General features: G+C 45.3%; 1 protein-coding gene across 2 annotated transcripts; it reads right to left on the reverse strand.

Annotated features, from left to right (window-relative positions):
- Positions 1–1493: 1493 nt before the first annotated feature.
- On the reverse strand, positions 1494–14299 carry FAM200A (family with sequence similarity 200 member A). 2 transcript variants are annotated; one of them, XM_009242580.4, is made up of 2 exons: positions 14188–14299; positions 1494–10230 (listed from the first exon to the last, which is right to left on the reverse strand). In XM_009242580.4, the coding sequence occupies exon 2, from the start codon at positions 10129–10131 to the stop codon at positions 8410–8412; it is 1722 nt and encodes a 573-aa protein (XP_009240855.2). In that variant the 5' UTR covers positions 10132–10230; positions 14188–14299; the 3' UTR covers positions 1494–8409. The 2 variants fall into 2 exon arrangements, with proteins under 2 accessions (XP_009240855.2, XP_009240853.2); XM_009242578.4 differs by lacking the exon at positions 14188–14299 and adding an exon at positions 13968–14099.
- Between the last annotated feature and the right edge of the window lie 3093 nt (positions 14300–17392).

Raw genomic sequence — 17392 nt, forward strand, 5'->3', positions numbered from 1 at the left:
TTTTCTGAGCCTTCATCCATGCTAAGCTCTCTCCCTTCTCTATCCTGTTTCATTCCCTCCCTTAAAGGCGTTTCCCGAATAAATGACACTGTCAATCACATGGTTCTGAATCCCTGTCTCAGGTTCTGCTTTAGAGAACCTGATCTAAGACATTTGGTGCCATGAGGGGTCCTAGGAAGCTGCTGTGAGAGTGGATTGTGGAGTTGGTCACTCGCCAGGAGGGAGTGAAGATCCTCATCACTGTTAATAGTCCTGGCATGTGGTACCTGTCCAGTCACTAAGTCATTCACTTGTGGGAAACTGGGATGGGATACAGGTGGAAAGGGATCTATTGACTTGTAGAGGTTTGGGACAAACAGGAAAATAAGGATTATGGAATTGGGTGGCTCTTGCTGAAAGTCACTGACTCCTTGAAGAGAAGAAAATGACAGGGCAAATAACCACCAATTTAATGCCAAGTGTGTGTCAGAGGACCTTCTTGGTAGCTTTTTAATTTTTTTATAGACAGGGTCTTGCTCTGCTGCCCAGGCTAGAGTGCAGTGGTGCAATCACAGCTCACTGCAGCCTTGACCTCCCGGGCTCAAGTGGTCTAGCCACCTCAGGCTCCTGAATAGCTGGGACTACAGGCACATGCCACCATGAGTGGCTAATTTTTAAAAAACGTATTTTAGCTGGGTGCAGTGGCTCACACCTGTAATCCCAGCACTTTGGGAGGCTGAGGCAGGCAGATCACAAGGTAAAGAGATTGAGACCATCCTGGCCAACCAACAGGGTGAAACCCCATCTCTACTAAAAATGCAAAAATTAGCTGGGTATAGTGGTGCATGCCTGTAGTCCCAGCTACTCTGGAGGCTGAGGCAGGAGAATCGCTTGAACCCGGGAGGCGGAGGTTGCAGTGAGCCGAGATCACGCCATTGCACTCTAGCCCGGTTGACAGAGCGACACCATCTAAAAAAAAACAAAAAACAAAAAACAACATATTTTTGGAGAGATGGTATCTCCCTATGCTGCCCAGAGTGGTCTCGAACTCCTGGGCTTAAGTGATCCTCCAGTCTCGGCCTCCCAAATGTTGGGATTACAGGCATGAGCTACTGCGCCTGGCCTTGGAGTGATTCTTGAAAGCTTAGAAAAGTCAGTGGCCCACATTAAATGAAGTAGAGATGACAAAACCATGGTGGACTTAACAAAGGGATCCAAAGATTCATACATACACAAACTAGGATGGAACTAGAAGATAAGACCAAACAACCCACCTTCAGTTATGTTCCTTAGGAGGGTCTGGAGAGCATTCTGTTTACCAGGGTTCCAAGGAATGCCCTGGTTGGGGGGCCATCAGCATCACTGAGAAGTTTGGTAGTGGCTATCCTTGTTTGCAGGGGCTGGTTATTATATAACATCACCCCAGACCATTCACATTACAGTCAGAGGTGCAGCAGTGGGCATGTGGCCATGGGGACTATTGTTTGTTTGTTTGTTGTTTTTTTGAGACAGGGTCTCGCTTTGTCACCCAGGCTGGAGTGGAGTGGCATGATTACAGCTCACTGCAGCCTCAACTTCCTGGGTGCCAGCGATTCTCCCACCTCAGCCTCCCAAGTAGCTGGGACCAGAGGCATGTGCCACCATGCATGGTTCATTTTTGTATTTTTGGTAGAGACAGGGTTTTGCCATGTTGCCCGGACTGGTCTCAAACTCCTGAGCTCAAGCAGTCTACCCGTCTCAGCCTCCCAAAGTGCTGGCATTACAGACATGGGCCACCGCACCAGGCTATTTATTTTCTATTTTTGGTAGAGATGGGGTCTCACTATGTTGCCCAGGCTGATCTTGAACTCCTGGGATCAAGGAATACTCCTGTCTCTGCCTCCTAAAAATGCTGGGATTATAGGCATGAGCCATCATGCTTGGTTCATACACTCTTTAAACCAACAGCCATTAAAAGGTGCTGTCTTTAATAGGCAGAATAAGGCCGGGCACTGTGGCTCATGCCTGTAATCCCAGCATCTTGAGAGGCCAAGGCAGGAGGATCACTTGAGCCCAGGAGTTCAAGATCAGCCTGGGCAACATAGTGAGATCCTCCCTACTCTGCCAGTGCCCCACCGTCTACAAAAAATAAAATAAATTAGTTGGGTGTGATGCTGCACCCATCTGGTCCTAGTTACTTGGGAAGCTGAGGTGGGAGGATCACTTGAGCCCAGGAATTAAAGGCTGCAGTGAGCTATGATCACACCACTGCACTCTAGCCTGGGCAACAGAGCAAGACCCTATTGCAAAAAAATAAATAAATAAATAATGGAATAGTGTTTCAGAATTCTTCTGCAGCATTGTGCCAGTCTCTTTAAAACATCGGGGTGGGCCAGGCACAGTGGCTCATGCCTGTAATTGCAGCACTTTGGGAGGCCGAGGCATGTGGATCACTTGAGGTCGAGAGGACCATCAGTCTTGAACTGATGAAAAAAGAAAAGAAGATGATGAGGTCTTACTGGGATGGGATTAGCCCCTAATCCAAAGCGACTGATGTCCTTATGAGAAGCTGACTGTGTGGCCAACATGGTGAAACTCCATCCCTACTAAAAATACTAAAAATTAGCTGGGTGTGGTGGCAGGCACCTGTAATCCCAGCTAATCAGGAGAGTGAGGTGGGAGAATCGCTTGAACCTGGCAGGCGGAGGTTGCAGTGAGTCGAGATTGTGCCACTGCACTCCAGCCTGGGTGACAGAGTAAGACTCCATCAAAAAAAAATATTGGGGTGAAGGTGAAAGCAAAGACTTTCAGCAGGAATTTTTGCCTCCTTAAAAATGAAGTCCTACTCTACTTCAAATTTGGCTTGAAGCCAAACTATGCCCCTTCTTACCATGTTTCGTATAAATTCATGTTGGCCATCCCTTATCAGGATACTAGCCTCTTTTTGACAACTCCTTCAGATCTGTTTGGTGTGATTAGATAGGTGCAAATTACAAGTTGTCATAAACCGTGTTCTCCACTTCTCCCCCCGAGAAGGAATTGTTGAAGTCCCAGCCTCTAGTACCTCAGAATGTGACCTTATTGGAGATAGAACCATAGCAGATATAATTAGTTAAGACGGGGTCTTGGCCGGGCATGGTGGCTCATACCTGTAATCCCAGCACTTTGGGAGACTGAGACAGGCAGATCACTTGAGTTCAGGAGTTTGAGACCAGCCTGGCCAATATGGTGAAACCGCGACTCTACTAATAATACAAAACTTAGCTGGGCGTGGTGGGTGCCTGTAATCCCAGCTACTCAGGAGGCTGAGGCAGGGAGAATCGCTTGAACCTGGGAGGCGGAGTTTGCAATGAGCTGAGATCGCGCCACTGCACTCCAGCCTGGGCAACAGAGTGAGATTCTGTCTCAAAAAACAAAACAAAACAAAACAAGATCTTACTGGGATGGGATGAGCCACTAATCCAAAGTGACTGATGTCCTTATGAGAAGCTGACTGTGTGGACACAGGCACACAAGACAGAAGGCCACGTGATGGCAAGGGCAGAGACTGGGGTTATGCAGCTGCAAGCCAAGTAATGCCAAAGATTGCCAGCAAACCACCAGAAGCTATGAAGAGCCAAGGTTTTCCTTGCAAGTTTCAGGGGGAGCATACACCTGCTGACACCTTAGTTTCTGACTTCTAAACTCCAGTACTGAGAGACAATACATTTTTATTGTTTTAAACCACCCAGTTTGTGGTACTTTGTTACAGCAGACCTGGGAAATGAATGCACAAGTGTATTCTCCTTTGTGAATATTAGCATATTAAGGAATTTTTTTTTTTTTTTTTGAGATGGAGTCTCATTCTCTCGCCCAGGCTAGAGTGCAGTGGCGTGATCTCGGCTCATTGCAACCTCTGCCTCCCGAGTTCAAGTGATTCTCCTGCCTCAGCCTCCTAAGTAGCTAGTATTGAAGAGCCAGCCTCGCAGCTGTGTGTGGGAGCCACCGGACTAAGCAGCCGAGACAAGGAAGACAGTATAAGAGAACTAGTGTAAGTGAGCTGCTGATAAGAGATCTGCTAAATAAAACTACATTTCACCTGCGTATGGCCCCCCGAGTGTTTTCAGCTATCTGCTCATCCACCCACTGCCTTTGGACCTCAGCATGAGTTGGAACCTGACCCTGGGCATGACCGTTGGCGTAGTCGTGAACCTGACACCGATGGAACAGTATAGCTCTAAGGCGATCAATTGGAATATGAAGCAGTTAATTTTTACATTGAGTTATTTCCATTTGTTAAAAGTGAAAAAGGGGGAAATTATTAGAATCTGCTTTTCTTTGTTGTTGTTGTTGAGACGGAGTCTCACTCTGTCACCCAGGCTGGAGTGCAATGGTGTGACTATGGTTCACTCTACCCTCGACTTCCTGGGCTCAAGTGATCCTCCCACCTCCACCCCCTGAGCAGCAGGGACTACAGGTGCTCGCCATCATTCTTGGCTAATTTTTCATTTTTTTCTGTGAGGAGATGGACTCTCACATGTTGCCCTGGCTGGTCTCTTAACTCCTGACCTCAAGCAATCCTTTCACCTCAGCCTCCTGAGTAGCTGGGTCCGTAGGCACACACCATCGTGCCTGGCTAATTTTTGCATTTTCGTAGAGATGGGGTTTTGCCATGTTGCCTAGGCTCATCTCGAACTCCTGGGCAGACGATCAAGCGATCCTCCGACTTCAGCCCACTTCGGCCTCCCAAAATGTTGGGACTGCAGGCATGAGCCACTACACCTGGCCCTGCTGTCTCTTTAGGAAGAAATACCCATAAGAACATTAAAGACTTCCTAAAGCAATTGGTCTTAACATTTTGGGGATAAGGTAGCCTTCTTAGAATCTGTTGAAATCCACTGGCCTTTCCCCCAGAAAAGTCCATATTTATAGTTCGATGCACAATGTCAGAATGTCTGTGGATCCACTAGGGCTATCTGAAAATTCCAAAAGAAGGGACATAGAGGAAAAACTGGCTGAGGGGAATTGCATTAGGAGCACTGGGGGTAGTGACACAATCATACCTAAAGTAAGAGAACACCAAAGCATTACCAGGCATGGATGGTATGTTAGAGTGGGGAAAAGGCAGGTTTACAGAGTCTGCACTACAAATAAGAAAGTAGCCAAAAATAAAAAAAGTACTTTGGCAGCTCAAAGTAATAATAAAAAAGAGGGGAGAAAATTACCCCTTTTTTCCTTTTTTTTCCTTTTTTTTTTTTTTTGAGACACGATCTTACTCTGTCCCCCAGGCTGGAGTGCAGTGGTATGATCTCAGCTCACTGCAGCCTCCACTTCCTGGTTTCAAGCGATTATCCTGCCTCAGCCTCCCAAGTAACTGGGACTATAGGCACCCAACACCATGCCCAGCTAATTTTTGTATTTTTTGGTAGAGATGGGGTTTCACCGTGTTTGCCAGGCTGGTCTTGAACTCCTGACCTCAGGTGATCCACCCACCTCAGCCGCCCAAAGTGCTGGGATTACAGGCATGAGTCACTGTGCCTGGCCTCACTTTTTTTCCTCTTTGCTTTGATGATATACATTCTCTACATAATAATCATTCGGTACTAGTTCAGAAAACACTTCTATTTCTTAAAAACCTAAGCATGATTGTTAACCTTGATGATATTTCCCTGAGGGAGCCCATGTGCTTAGCCAGGGCCAGCAAATAAAGCCAAAGAGTGATGAGTGGAGGTCAAGAGAAAACTCTCAGAGGTCACCCTAAAATCAGCATTTGTGGCTTAGATAACCCTGTTATATTCAAGGGTTATGTCCCTTCCTATCAGGGAATCTTCCCTTGGTCTCGACATCCCTGACCCTTGCTCAGTATTTTTTCTACTGGCTGACATGTGAAGATAGGACATGGGAAGTGAAAACACACACTCTCTCCCGTGCCTGGGCTATCTATTCAACACCATGTAATTAATCCTGGGGCGAAGGAAAACACCAGATGTCTTTGCTCATGTGGTATTTTATTCACAAGACACACACCTTTGGAATAGTGGTTTCTCTCCTTTGCTGGGTATTGTTGCTTATGACCAAGGAAATCTAGTCTTTTTTTTTTTTCCCCCCCCCGAGACAAGGTCTTTCCCTGTTGCCCAGGCTGGAGTGCAGTGGCATAATCACAGCTCACTGCAGCCTTGAACTCCTGGGCTCAAGTGATCCTCTTGCCTCAGCCTCCTGAATAGCTAGGACTATGGGTGCACCACTGAGCCTTCCTAATTTTTAAAATTTTTTGTAGAGTTGAGGTCTTGCTATGTTGCTCAGGCTGGTCTTGAACTCCTGGCCTCAAGTGATCCTCCCATTTTGACCTCTGAAAGTGCTGGAATTACATGTGATAGCCACTGACCCCAGCAGAAACCGAGTCCTTTTTTTTTTTTTTTTTTTTTTTTTTTGAGACGGAATCTTGCACTGTCGCCCAGGCTGGAGTGCAGTGGCATGATCTTGGCTCACTGCAAGCTCCACCTCCTGGGTTCACGCCATTCTCCTGCCTCAGCCTCCCGAGTAGCTGGGACTACAGGCACCTGCCACCATGCCCAGCTAATTTTTTGTACCTTTAGTAGAGATGGGGTTTCACTGTGTTAGCCAGGATGGTCTCGATCTCCTGACCTCATGATCCCCCTGCCTCAGCCTCCCAAAGTGCTGGGATTACAGGCGTGAGCCACGGTGCCCGGCCAGAAACCTAGTCTTTTAGAGCTTTTCTCTTGTCATGTCATTCCTGAGATGTGGGTTTTCTGGCATCTTAAAAGATGAGGGCTCCACCAAATCTCTTCTCCCATGCATGACACTCGTAAGGTTTATCTCTCAGGTAGATTCTATAATGTAAAATTAAGCTAACGCTGTGGCCTAAACTTTCCCACCTCCAGGATTTACAGGGCTTCTCTTCTGTCTACCACAAATGTCATGCTGAGGCTGGAAGCCTTTTCACACCCATGGCACTGTAGGGTTTCTCCCCAGGCGGAGGGTCTCTCCCCAGGCGGATGCGCCTGTAATCCCAGCTACTCGTGAGGCTGAGGCAGGAGAATCCCTTGAATCTGGGAGGCGGACGTTGTAGTGAGCCGAGGTTGCACCATTGCACTGCAGCCTGGGCAACAAGAGTGAAATTCCATGTCAAAAAAAGAAAAAAAAATGACTCATTTCCTGGAATTAGAACAAAAAAGGAAAAGCATATAGACAGGGAGTAACAGAACATCAACAAAGCTCTGATGGAAAAAAGGAAGCAAGCCGATGGTGGTGGACAGGGGAACAGATTTGAGTATAAAAGTGTTAAAAGCGCTATTTAGGCCGGGCCCGATGGCTCATGCCTGTAATCCCAGCACTTTGGGAGGCTGAGGTGGGTGGATCATCTGAGGTCAGGAGTTTGAGACTAGCCTGGCTAACACAGTGAAACCCCGTTTCTACTAAAAATACAAAAAAAATTAGCTGGGCATGGTGGCACGTGCCTGTAATCCCAGCTACTTGGGAGGCTGAGGCAGAAGAATTGTTTGAACCCCAGAGGCGGAGGTTGCAGTGAGCCGAGATTGTGCCGCTGCACTCCAGCTTGGGCAGTAAGAGTGAAACTCTGTCTGAAAAAAAAAAAAAAAGCAGTATTTAAAAAAAAAAATTTTTTTCAAGACAGGTTCTTGCTCTGTTGCTCAGACTAGAGTGCAGTGGCACGATCACAGCTCACTGAAGCCTTGACTTACTGGGCTCAAGTGATCCTCCCACCTCAGCCTCCCGAGTAGCTGGTACTACAGGTGCACACCACCAAGCCTGGCCAAATTTTTGTATTTTTTGTAGAGACAGGATTTCAATGTGTTGCCCAGGCTGGTCTCAAAACTCCTGGGCACAAGCAATCCACCCACCTTGGCCTCCCAAAGTGCTGGGATTACAGGTGTGAGCCACTGTGCTGGCCTCTTAGTTTTCAAAATTCTTGACAGTAATTCACAAAAGGACATATATTTTATATAATAACCTTGTACACATACACACATTCATGTAACTGAAATGAGTTTCATGAAACATACTATGTAGAAAAATAAAATCCTAGTTAATTGCAAATATAATTTTATTAACATTTAAATACAACATACTGCAAAATCCCTTTGAAAAGTACAGATACAATTTTTTTTTTTTTTTTTTTTTTTTTTTTGAGATGAAGTCTCACTCTTGCCCAGGCTGGAATGCAGTGGGATTATCTCAGCTCACTGCAATCTCTGCCTGCCTGGTTTAAGAGATTCTCCTGCCTCAGGCACCCAAGTAACTGGGACTGCAGGCACGTGCCACCACGCCTGGCTAAGTTTTCTATTTTTAGTAGAGATGGGGTTTCACCATGTTGGCCAGGCTGGTCTCGAACTCCTGATCTCAAGTGATCTGCCCACCTCGGTCTCCCACTGCTGGGATTACAGGCGTAAGCCACCACATCTGGCTAAACACAGAATTTTGTAAATATTTTATTTAATGTGATGGGTGTGCTTGTCTGTTCATAAGTTCCTTCCAGTCAGGAACACATGAAGATAATGCTACCCGCATATCTGGTGCACTATTGAGCCTATTTCTCTTCTTTGTTTTTAATCGTGTCAAGATTGAAAATCCTAGTTCACACAAATAAGTAGTTGTGAATGGTAGTAACAGCAATATACTCTTACTACTTAGCAGTGGAAAGTCACCTTTAATCTTAATCCAAAATGCTGATAAACTTAATGTCTTATAATAATTCTTTAGTGTGAATGATGAACTGAGCTGCAATAATTCATTCTCTTCTTCAGGCTCCAAGTTTAACTCAATTATTGATTCTGGGTTTTGAAAAGCAAATGGATCTTTCATCCAAATATTTTCCTTTAATGATTCAAATCTCTCTTCTGGAAAGTAATAATTAAAAGTTTGAGACAAAGAAGTGAGATGCAACAATATCTCTAATTTTATTTCTTTTAAGCAGTCTTCATTAATAATGTTCTCTTCGATGTGTTGCAATAATGTTGGAAACATATAGTAGCTAGGGCGGTTACTTTTAAGTCTTGCTTGCCACAATAATAATGTCTTTTGGAATCCTAGAATATGTTCAAGATACTGAAATATATCATTGTTTTTCCCCTGCATTTTCAGGCTTAATTCATTAAGAATGCCAAAAATATCACTTAAATATGCCAATTTTGTTACCCAAATGTCGTCTTCAAAAATATTTGCCAAATGAGATTGCTTTTCAATGAGAAAAATGTAAATCTCGTTCCTGAGTTCATATACTCTGCTTAATACTTTTCCTTGAGAAAGCCAACGAAGTTCTGTATGAAACAATAAGTGGGTGTGGTTCACTCCAATCTCTGAACAAAATATTTCGAGAAGTCGGCTATTCAGTGAGCTTCCTTTAATAAAATTAACAATTTTCACTGCATTTTTCAATACATCCATTAGACTTGGTGAAATTTCTTTGGATACCAAAGCTTCTCGATGAATAAAACAGTGATTCCAAAGAGCATTGTTGTGGGTTGCTTCTAACAATTTTTCAGTAAGTCTGCTGTGTTTTCCGGTCATATTTGCTGTTCCATCACTTGAAATTCCTTTACAATGTTTCCAGTTTAATTTATACTTACCAACAAGGCAGTTTTCTAATTCAGTAAATAAATCTAATCCAGTTATATGTGAATTTAAGTTTAAACAACATAAGAGATCCTCTACAAAATCATCTTGCCACACATATCTGACATAAACCAAGAGTGTGGGACAACTTGCAATATCAGTGCTCTCATCAAGTTGGATTGCAAAGTCTATACCGGACTGCAGCCGTGTAATAAGCATTGCTTCCAAATGTTTTGCAATCGTACAGATTCGACGAGATATTGTATTATCACTAAGAGGTATAGTTCTTAGTTTATCAGCTGATTTGTCATCAAAAATTGTCCGTACCATGTCCATACATGCTGGAAGGATAATTTTTTCAGCCGCTGTATGAGCCATTTTCTCTTTTGCCACTCTATATGCAACTAAATACGATGATAATAAGGCTCTCTCATTCATAGTTGTAGAGCGACTGAGAACTTGTGGCAATGACTCTACTTTGTTTCTTTGCTTTTGAAAATGGTCTTCTTCATCTTCCTCCTCCACCTTCACTATCACGGTGCCTTCCGTCTCCTGGGTACCCCCTGGAGACAAATCTGTAGTATCCCTTGATTCAGGAGTCATTATTCAGGTTCCAGGAACTGGCTCACTTGATCCAAATAGGGTCTGTTTTGCAGGGCTGTCCTTTGTGACCTAGGTTTTATGAGATCAGGTTTTGCTATTCTGCAGGGTAGAGAAACGTAACAGCAGTATTAAAAAGCAACGTGGTATTGCTGGGCTAACAACTCATACAAAACAATTCCCTAAATCTAGTGGTGTGACATGGTAAATGATGAACAACTGTCATTCATGTTGGCTGTGTGTCAGGGAGATTTGGTGTACTATATACACCACTCATTTAATACCCAGGGAATCCTAATGAGGTTCACATAACTACTATTCTTATATTACAGACGAAAAATAAAAATTCAGAAAGATTAAATGTGTCTAACAACCCACAGTACATATAGAACCAGCACTCAAATCCAAGTCTGAAGCACGTGTCCTAAATATGCTGCTACACTGCCAACTCTAAAAAGTGATCTGGTCATTCTTTTTTTTTTTTTTGAGATGGAGTTTCGCTCTTGTTGCCCAGGCTGGAGTGCAAGGGCGCGATCTCGGCTCACTGCAACCTCCTCTTCCCAGGTTCAAGTGATTCTCCTGCCTCTGCCTCCCAAGTAGCTGGAATTACAGGCCATGTGCCACCACGCCTGGCTAATTTTGTATTTTTAGTAGAGATGGGGTTTCTCCATGTTGGTCAGGGCTGGTCTCGAACTCTCAACCTCAGATGATCCGCCCGCCTCAGCCTCCCAAAGTGCTGGGATTACAGGCACGAGCTACCGTGCGTGGTCGATCTAGTCACTCTTAAAAATGATCAAGGCCAGGCACGGTGGCTCACACCTGTAATCCCAGCACTTTGGGAGGCCGAGGCAGGCAGATCACGAGGTCAGGAGATCGAGACCATCCTGGCTAACATAGTGAAACCCTGTCTCTATTAAAAATACAAAAAAATTAGCTGGGCATGGTGGCAGGCACCTGTAGTCCCAGCTACTCGGGAGGCTGAGGCAGGAGAATGGCGTGAACCCGGGAAGCAGACTTTGCAGTGAGCCAAGATTGGGCCACTGCACTCCAGCCTGGACGACTGAGCAAGACTCTGTCTCAAAAAAAAAAAAAAAAAAAGATCACCAAGTAGGGTACACAAGATGATCCACTGGGGCATAGGGAAAAAAATTAGAACTTGTATTTCTTAAAAATAAGAAATTAAGCTGTATAATTATTCAGTATTATGAATACTGAAACATGTTCATGTTACATAGATCCATGAATTATTCTGGAGGAAGAATGAGATTTCTACAACACACGGGATTGACAAAACACCCTCATTTGTTTGTTTGCTTTTAGTACACTGCAATATTTCACCATTCATGTGAGCTTAGTGGATTTAAAGATATTACCTGACTTAGGAAACAACAGGTGCTGGAGAGGATGTGGAGAAATAGGAATACTTTTACATTGTTGGTGGGACTGTAAACTAGTTCAACCACTGTGGAAGACAGTGTGGCGATTCCTCAAACATCTAGAACTAGAAATACCATTTGACCCAGCCATCCTATTTCTGGGTATATACCCAAAGGATTATAAATCATGCTGCTATAAAGACACATGCACACGTATGTTTATTGCGGCACTATTCACAATAGCAAAGACTTGGAACCAACCCAAATGTCCATCAATGATAGACTGGATTAAGAAAATGTGGCACATATACACCATGGAATACTATGCAGCCATAAAAAAGGATGAGTTTATGTCCTTTGTAGGGACATGGATGAAGTTGGAAACCATCATTCTGAGCAAACTATCACAAGGAAAGAAAACCAAACACTGCATGTTCTCACTCACAGGTGGGAACTGAACAATGAGAACACTTGGACACAGGGTGGGGAACATCACACAGTGGGGCCTGTCGTGGGGTAGGGGAAGCGGGGAGGAATAGCATTAGGAGATATACCTAATGTAAATGACGAGTTAACGGGTGCAGCACACCAACATGGCACATGTATACATATGTAACTAACCTGCACATTGTGCACATGTACCCTAGAACTTAATAAAAAATAAAAAATAAAACAACTTAAAAAAAGTTATTACCTGACTTTACTAAATGAACCCCGTCCTTTTTTTTTTTTTTTTTGAGACGGAGTCTAGCTCTGTCGCCGAGGCTGGACTGCAGTGGCGCGATCTCGGCTCACTGCAACCTCCGCCTCCAGGGTTCAAGTGATTCTTCCGCCTCAGCCTCCCGAGTAGCTGGGATTACAGGCGCCCAACACCATGCCCAGCTAATTTTTGTATTTTTAGTAGAGACGGGGTTTCACTGTGCTGGCCAAGCTGGTCTCAAACTCCTGACCTCGTGATCCACCCACCTTGGCCTCCCAAAGTGCTGGGATTACAAGCGTGAGCCACCGCGCCTGGCCAACGAACCCCACTTTTTCTTTGGTACTGTGTCACTTAGCCTCTATCAATAATGCAAGTAACTTTCTGTATGTTGGTGGCACAACTGGAAATGAATGTGGGGCAGTAGGTTTTGCTTAGCTGAATGTTAAATTCAGTCTATCGGCAGATTCCAAAATTGGAAGAGACCTTGAGATAATCTATTTTACTTTACTTAGGACACATTTGAGACTTGGTGGGTCTATGTGTTTCATCCAAGAACATCAATGGCAGAACTGGTGCCAGTCCCCAATGGTCCACTGCACCGTCCACAAATTCCCTTCTCTCCTTTATCCCTCGATGTCAAGCATAGATACCTCCCACAAATGAAAACCCCCCATGTCCGAAATTGCTCATTTAAAACCCTTCCTGGCAGGGCGTGGTGGCTCACCCCTGTAATCCCAGCACTTTGGGAGGCCGAGGCGGGCGGATCACCTAGGGTCAGGAGTTCATTTTCCCAGCCTGGCCAACATGGCGAAACCCCGTCTCTACCAAAAGTACAAAAATTAGCCAGGCATGGTGGCAGGCGCCTGTAATTCCAGCTACTCAGGAAGCTGAGGCAGAAGAAGCTTGAACCCGGGCGCTGGAGGTTGCAGTGAGCTGAGATCGCGCCACTGCACTCCAGCCTGCGCGACAGAGCAAGACTGTCTCAAAAACAAAAAAAACCAACCAAACAAACAAACAAAAACCCTTCCTAAAGTCTTGAAAGGAAAGGGTGAAGTGTAAATGAGCTTTTCCTATGACATCCAAATCACTTCTTTATTCAGTAGCCTTCAAACATTCTCTTTTTTTGTTTTTGTTTTTGAGACAAGAGTCTCACTCTCTCACTTTGTCTCCCAGGCTGGAGTGCAGTGACGCGATCTCGGCTCACTGCAACCTCCGCCTCCCAGGTTCAAGCGATTCCCCTGCCTCAGCCTCCCAAGTAGCTGGGATTACAGGAGTGTGCCGCAACGTCTAATTTTCTGCATTTCTAGTAGAGACAGGGTTTCTCTAGGTTGGCAAGGCTGATCTCAGAACTCCTGCCTAGGCTTCCCAAAGTGCTGGGATTACAGGCGTGAGCCATTACGCTCGGCCTTCACTCTAATCACCACCATAATGGTGCTGGGTTTGAGAGTGAACATATCATCCCCGGACACTGGCTGAACAAGCCCAACCGAATAAAACAAATTATAAGGCCAATGGCACTTCGTATCGTGTAAGATCGCCAGAATTTTACAACTCGGGGTACCCAGGAAACCAGAAAAGCCCCCATCACAAGAAAAACCAGTGGGGACAACTGCGGAGCACAGATATCTGACTGGGGTCATTTTGTCCGCGCGTCTTTGGGGTAAAACACCAGGACTGGGGGTCCAGAAGGGACACGCAGACCGCCTCTCTCCAGTCCCAGGAGTGTCTCCAATCCGGAAACCAAAAATTCGTTCCCTTCCCACCTGTATCCAGGGACACCTCTGCTGGGGGACAGCGCTTGCCACCGCCGAGGCTGGCGCGAGGAACGGGGGCAGGGACCCGCTTCCACTCCGTCCCGGGCGGTCGTGGCGAGGGGATTGCAGGACACAGCCGTGCACGTCCAACTCTGTCCCCGCCCGGAGAAGTCTGGGGTGCTGGGATATAAGGGGTTGTCACTTTGGGGACCAGGAGCACTGGACTCACATGCAGGCCCCCTGGCCGTCAGAGCCTCGGGAAAGCGTCACAAAAGCCGGAAGTACGTCACACCCGCCTTCCGGAGCTGCGCTCCGCTTCGGGGTCCTCTCTAGGATCGCGGGAGGACTTTGCATCCCTGTGTAGGGCTCTAATCTCCGGTTTGGGGATCTTGTTCCTCAGCTTGTCCGCTCCGAGGAGGTGCACAGGGCGGGGAAAAGGGATGAATTTCCCTTTATACCGCCCTGCTCAGATACTTATATGTTCTTTCTATTTTTCTTGATGACAATAATTGTAATAGTTACAATAAAAATAGTGATTGTCTGTGGCAGAGGAGCTGAAACAAGGGTGGAGACAGGAAGATCAAGAATAAATGGTTTCACAAAACGAAGAGATTGTCTCTTGAGACGCTGATTATGTAAGTATTGCCAGTTGAATGGGCAGGATTTTCAAATACTTGATCTATAGGCAACAGACGTTCTTTCCAACACTAGATAGTTATAAAATTCTGAGTTTGCCTTATGTTTCCAGGGAGTTTTCAGATTAGCAACGGTGAAATAAGTTGAATTTGAGGCGTTTTTGCTGTCCAAGTGTTATTGTAATAATTAGGGCTTCTATGATTAGATCAAGAATAAGTTCACCTTTTATAAAACAGTAACTGAGACCTTGAATGGCTGTGGCATGACTCTAAAAGTTCTGGGCAAGTCTGTGGTACAGCCCAATGAGAAAAGCCTACAAAAGGAACTGCTACCTGATACAGAGCCTATGATTACATGGTATCCCGAATTACCTTCTAGATCCTCACTAATGCTCCATTCCTTAGGGGTTTTGATCTTGCTGTGGTTGCCATTTTCTACCTACCCACGAGTCTTCTCAATAATCCACTTGAGTGCATCTTTGCTCCATATATATATATATATATATATATATTATTATTTTTTTTTTTTCCTCCTACGGCACCATCAAGTCCAATCTTTGCTCCTTTATCACTGGCTGACTCTCTAACCTACAGTCCTCCTTGATGACATCATAGTCTCAGAACTTATTCCTCCAGATACATCCTCATATTTCCTTCCAGTGTTCCAAGTCATCACTAAGAGCCATTACATTGCTACGCACTGTATTTTCTTCTTTGTCTAAAGTCTGTCCTCCCCACCCCTGTCCCCATTCCTACACTGAAGTGCCTAAAGGGTCCAGGAAGGCACATTACTGAATGCAGCTGACTGGGTACATGATTTTGTATTTATGTGTGTGGCAGGAATTGTGGGCATCTCTATAACGACTCCTTTCTTTGCCTATGGACCTACTGGCACAAAAAACTCCAAGTGGCCTGGTGGCATTCTGTTTTCAGTTCAGTGGAACAATTTAATGTTTCCTAGAGGAAATGTTCTTCCTGGAAATGAGGATCATAACCCAGCTGGTTCCAGATTTCGGAGCAGGGAGACACAAATTCTACAGGTGAGTGGCTGGGTGTGATAGTAATAGAGGCTACTCCTGTAGGCACGTAGTCCTACTGGAGACACAATACTATATACCCATTTTGGCCCAATGCATTTCAGTGCATATACCATATCCTGAAGAACTGCTCCCAACTTTGCAAGGCATTACATCTTAATCTGCAATTTAGCCCAGTCTTCAACAAGCCATTCCAAAATCCTATCTGGCTAGCTGCTTCTGGATGATGAGTATGCACCATGAATTTTGTAGCTTCAAGTTCACTGTCACACCTCCTTGGTTATCAATGGGTTCCTTAGTTTCAGGTATGTCAATGGATAAGGCACCCTGTAAGCTCTCAGATGGTGGTGCTGCTGGAGACAAAGTAGTTGGGGAAGACAAGCTCATTTAGAGGATATATCAATTCTGGTAAGAACAAATTGATGCCCATTCCAAGGTAAAAGGGATCTGATGCACTCAACCTGGTGGTAGCTGGTATCTCCAAGACTCAGTGTTGGTCTCTAATGCTGGCATGCTGGACACTCCACCATGGTGAGGGTTACATCAGCCTTGGTAAGAGGTAGCCCATATTGGCTGGGCGCAGTGGCTCACACCTGTAATCCCAGCACTTTGGGAGGCTGAGGTGGGTGGATCACAAGTTCAGGAGTTGGAGACCAGCCTGAACAACATGGTGAAACACCGTCTCAACTAAAAATACAAAAATTACCCGGGTACGGTGGTGTGCGCCTGTAGTCCCAGCTACTCGGGAGGCTGAGGCCGGAGAAATGCTTGAACCTGGGAGGTGGAGGCTGCAGTGAACCGAGATCACAACACTGCACTCCAGCCTGGGCAACAGGGCGAGACTCCGTCTCAAAAAAAAAAAAAGAAAAAGAAGAGGTAGCCCATATTGTTGGGACCATGCACAGCCTCTATCCCTGCTACCATGGGTCTCTGTTCATAAGCCTATTGCATAAACAATAAGATGGTCCCTAACCAACAAGCCAAGCCATTCATCACTGCCCAGGAGTCAATACATATCCGTACCTTAGGCTACCTCCTCCAAAATATGGCATGGGTGACCAAATGTACCACTGCTCACTGAGATAATTTTTCTTTGCCAGTATGCTTCAGGGCAACGCGAATGGGGCTGTAATGAAGAACAGTCTGTTTCTGGAAGATGCCAACATGCTGAACTGACCCAATCCCCAATCTGTGCAGAGGCCAAGGCTCTTCTGTCTCCATCAGTTAGTTGTAGGGAACTTCTATAAGGCCATAGGTGTAAGTTTATGGGAGAGGTGGCAGTAGAGCAGAGGTAAGTGACCTGGGAGTTTGGAAACGTGGGTTTTGTTTTTTTTTGCCTTAGAAGGCATGACCTTGCTCCAGAATCTTAGGTATTTGTGCTGTGACTCTTTATTATGGGTTGAATTGTACTTCCACCTCATCCCCAATTAACAGGTTGAAGTTCTAGCCCCTAATACCTCCGAATGTGATCTTATTTGGCAATAGGAGCGTTGTAGATGTAATTACTTAAGATGCGGTCATAGTAGATTAGGGTGGGTCCCTCATCTAATGACTGGTATCCTTATAAAAAAGGGAAGTTTGGAGATAGTACACACGGAGAATGCCAAATGAAGATGAGGGTAAAGACTGGGAAAATGCTTCTTACGACGCCAAGGAGTGCAAAATATATCCAGCAAATCCCCAGAAACTAGGAGAGAGGCATGGACAGATTCCTTCTCACAGCCTCAATAGGAACCACACCTTAATTTCTGACTTCTAGCCT

Source organism: Pongo abelii, chromosome 6 (assembly GCF_028885655.2).
Source record: "Pongo abelii isolate AG06213 chromosome 6, NHGRI_mPonAbe1-v2.0_pri, whole genome shotgun sequence".
NCBI lineage: Eukaryota > Metazoa > Chordata > Mammalia > Primates > Hominidae > Pongo > Pongo abelii.

What these genes read in the sequence shown, in the direction of transcription:
- FAM200A (XM_009242580.4), bottom strand. Translation starts at nt 10,131, where the DNA reads ATGACTCCTGAATCAAGGGATACTACAGATTTGTCTCCAGGGGGTACC.